The sequence below is a fragment of the Octopus bimaculoides genome, chromosome 8 (assembly GCF_001194135.2).
Source record: "Octopus bimaculoides isolate UCB-OBI-ISO-001 chromosome 8, ASM119413v2, whole genome shotgun sequence".
Lineage (NCBI taxonomy): Eukaryota > Metazoa > Mollusca > Cephalopoda > Octopoda > Octopodidae > Octopus > Octopus bimaculoides.
This window is the reverse complement of record NC_068988.1, coordinates 66,535,720-66,539,970: the sequence shown is the minus strand read 5'-3', so window position 1 is coordinate 66,539,970 and position 4,251 is coordinate 66,535,720. Positions and strand designations below refer to the sequence as shown.

Sequence of the window (4,251 nt, the reverse complement as noted above, 5' to 3'; positions counted from 1 at the left end):
TATATATATATATATATATATATGTATGTATGTGTGTGTATATCTATCTATCTATCTATCTATCTATCTATCTATCTATCTATCTATCTATCTATCTATCTATTTATATATGTTGTGTGTGTGTTCATATATATATGTATGTATTTATGTATGTACGTATGTATGTATGTGTATACATACATATAATATTTCAGATACTAAATATTCTACATCTAGTTCTCAAATAAGTTCACTAAATCTTTCATCTCTTTATATTCAATAAGAAAAAAAAACACAAAAAAACCCCAACAGAAAAGGCAAAAAACGCGAGCACAAAATGAAGCAATATGAGAGTTTCTATGTAATTTTAACTCATTAGAAGCAGCAACGTTTTCCTCTCAAATCACACTATACCACCGTCTTGAAGCAGGAACACATTCGACAATGTTGTCTTACATATACAAAGTAAATCATAAGATCACGGTTGGTCTACTTTTGTTTATAGGGCTGTTCAATCAGGGTTGATCTGAAGCTAAACAATAAATAAATTAATCAGTTATTTAGCCCTAGGCTAGCTTAGATTAAATGCATTTCAGGCATGGAGTCCCATTTTTTTCCCTGGTGCAGGACTCCAAAACCACAATATACAACAAACGCCTAATTTTTAAAGACGACCACGACCACGACCACGACGATCATGATGATGGTGTTTTTTTTTTCTTTTCTATTGATTCAAACCATTTAACAAATCAAGCGCAGTCAAGAAACGCTGCAGTCCAAGGGGAATTACTCTAAATAAACTTTTAAAACCTTTAGAGTTATTTCCCATGGAATTATTGTCGAACGCCATATTGAGTTGGAAAATATCATCTGATTAAACTTACCCTGACAATATCTTGCATCAGTGAATAGCGAAACATCATGTCCAGCTTCATCTCCTCGTTTTCTAATACATCCTGCAGTAGAAAATAAGAAGAATAGAATATGAATTAGATGAGTCAATGTATCTATGATTTTTCTTTGAGTTTTATTTACGTTCTTCAGAGAGTTCAAGCCGATCGCTAACAAAGGTACAATACTTTTTCAGTCCCAGTGCTGGTTAATATGTGGTTGAGTTGATATGTTGGGTGAATTGTCGATGCATGCACCCAAGTGTGTGCATCTGTTTACTTAAGAATCTCAGATGGAGAATTTATAGAATGTCTTCCAAATCTTCAGTGTGCCTCTAATAGAATGGATTTGGAGAATTCGTGTCTGATTCTTTTGATCTTTTTATATGAAAGCGAACATCTCTAGGTTCTTGTGCAAATTTGTTGGGGCTAAATGCACCTATGATGATAGATACAAATGAGAAGTGTATGTATGTATGTATGTATGTATGTATGTGTGTATGTATGTATGTATGTATGTGTGTGTGTGTGTGCGTGCGTGTGTATGTATGTATGTGTGTGTGTGTCTGTGTGTGTGTGTGTGTGTGTGCGTGCGTGCGTGCGTATGTATGTATGTATGTATGTATGTATGTATGTAGTAAAATGCGGCACAGGAGGACGATGAAGGAACAAACGGAAACATACATACACAGAGGATATGGACACGCTAAACCCTAATCAGTTATCCACCAAAATTCCTCGCGTTTTTGGCGCCTTATCGATGATATTGTTCAATTTAGTGGCGTCAACAGCAAAATGCAACGGGGGATAAAACGGACGAGTTGTTAGGAGAATGAGAAAATGTATATAAGGAAAAGTAAAGACAGTAACGAAAGAATAAGCATGTACGAGGTTTAGTCAGAAGTTGTTTTTCGGATTTTCACTGATGATTTTGGGTTACATGTATCGCCATGTTATATCATCAGTTTGATACAATGCGTTGTCCAATCGTTGCTGAATTGTTTATTCATTATTTTAGAACTTCGATAATGAGCGGTGAAAAAGATGCAATTACAGCCATTGGACACTACTTGTGGAGAAAGGGTTGGAGTGCAAGGGCAGTGGAAAAATAAATTAATGATATGGAAGGGCCAGGAAATGTCAACGAACGTGTGGCACAAAACGAGCTAAACTATCAAAGAAGGTGACGCCACCCTTGAAGACAAACCAAGGCCAGGGAAATCTGTTGTGGAAAATGAGTCCTTGCCGGAAATGGTTGAACAACAGCTAAGCACAAACACTCATACATTCTTTGAAGTACTTGATCCTTCACAAAGCACCATCAATCAACGACTCAATAAACTTGGACTTGTGAACAGATGTTGTCAAGAAGCTCCCATGAACTGACTAATGACCAGGCTCAGCGGCGTGTGAACATTTGCAGACAGCTGCTTCGAAATCCTCGTGATGCGTGTTTTTGGCATCATATTGTAACCGGAGATGAAAAATGGATCAATTTTTGTAATCTTAATAACAGAATTCAGTGGCTTCGTGCCGGCCAATATTCAGAGCCTGTTGTGAACGCAAACATTTATGCTCAATAACTGCAGCGAATATATGCTTTGAAAGTCCGCATTGGGCAACGGGAATTTGTTCACTCATGCGGCATGACGAATGCCCTTGAACGAACTACCAATGTGCAAACTTGAGGAATTTGAGAGGCTGGAAGTGCTGCCTCACCATACCTACAGTCCAGACTTTGCACCGTCTGCTTATTTCCTGCACAGATGGAGGTTCAAAAAGTTGGGTGAGGTTGAAAACGGATGCAGGGATGTTTTAGCCTCTAAATCTGCCAAATGGTATAAGCACGGAATTGAACTTCTGGCAAAATGATGGCTTTTCGTGTATAATTTGTATAAACTATTAATTGCAAGTTGAGAGAAGGAAGGGAGCGAGGAAGGAAATTATCCTCATTCCCTCTGTAGGGGTTTCCAAGACTGGTGGGATGACAGGAGGAAAGAAGCAAGAGATACGCTTATTCCGAGGCTCTTTTTAGGGATTTTCGAAACTCGTGGGAAGGAAGAAAAGCAGAAGGGATTCTAAGACCGGACATATTACCCGATTTTCCCCTGCTATAGTTGTACAAACAACAGGATAAGTCCACCACACCAAAGATATAGTCTTCAAACAGGAAATCGAATTCCAGAGTTCTTGAATAAAAAAACAAATTTCCGAACTAGTTGTACAGATTAAAGTTAGCGGCCTGTAGCCATGCTGGGACAATACCATAGGTTTAGTGTGTTATGTTCCTGTAAACAGGAAGATGACTGCAGTGTCAACAATGCGGCCATTTCAACCACTGAGTTTATTTCTTCTTCCACTCATGTTGCAGTGGATGACAGAATATTTTTAGTGGTGAATAAAATGGCTTGAAGGTTTTGTCTATCATTCATCTTGGATCAATAAAATGAAGAACTGGGATCGATTGGTATAATCGATTAGTAATCTGTTCCAAACATGTTACGTGTTCGTCCAACCGTAGGACTCTGACGACAGATGAAATGGCACATCGATCGGACTACATTGACGTCAAATCAATGTGTTTATGCAGCACCGTATGTTACTGTCAACACACACACACACACACACACACACACACACACACACACACACACACACACACACACACACGCAAACACACACAAACTTTATTCTTTCTCCTTCTCTCTGTCTCACTACTCGTTCGCTTTCTTCATCCCTAAAATGCAGACACCATAACCACATTCAAAAGAAGAAAGTTAGTAACGTTGAAACAATGAATAAATACAAAATTCAAAATTAGAGAAAAGTTTAGTTTTTTTAATGACTTCTTAAATAAAGCCGAATTATCTCCCTTCATCTATTAACTAGCTCATATTAAAAATATACTTAACGGTGTTATGCGCGCGTGTGTATAAGTGTGTATATAAGCGGGCATGTAACGGCTTCAAATGTCTAAATGCATGTATGTATAAAGGTATGTACGTATGCATGTATGTGTCTCTATGTTAGCATGCGTGACAATATGTGTAAGACTATGTATATATAAAAGATGAAACAGCGCTTTGTTGGCAGCTGTGACTGAATGGATATTTTCCCTAATAGATGTATGTATGTATGATGATGCAGTCCTATGAAAGTAGTACGTTGCTCATCCCATGCAAGAAAGGGATCTCATAATCTTATTCACATCTCAACTCCTTTATACATTTTGGACATAATTAGTATATGAGTATTGTATAAGATAGACCATATATTTATACACAGAAAGTAGCATGTATTTACTGATATATATATTTGTTAGAAATATATAATACAATGATGAAAATAAATACACACACATTATATATATATATATATATAT

The 4,251-nt window shown here is 37.1% G+C and overlaps 1 protein-coding gene across 2 annotated transcripts in view; it reads right to left on the bottom strand.

Moving 5' to 3' along the window:
* LOC106867807 (atrial natriuretic peptide receptor 1) overlaps positions 1-4,251 on the bottom strand; it is an 822,997-nt gene that overhangs the window by 122,198 nt on the left and 696,548 nt on the right. For both annotated transcript variants that reach the window (XM_014912829.2, XM_014912828.2), the window contains exon 12: positions 864-935. In XM_014912829.2, the coding sequence (XP_014768315.1) occupies positions 864-935 (72 nt within the window). The remainder of the gene's footprint in view (positions 1-863; positions 936-4,251) is intronic.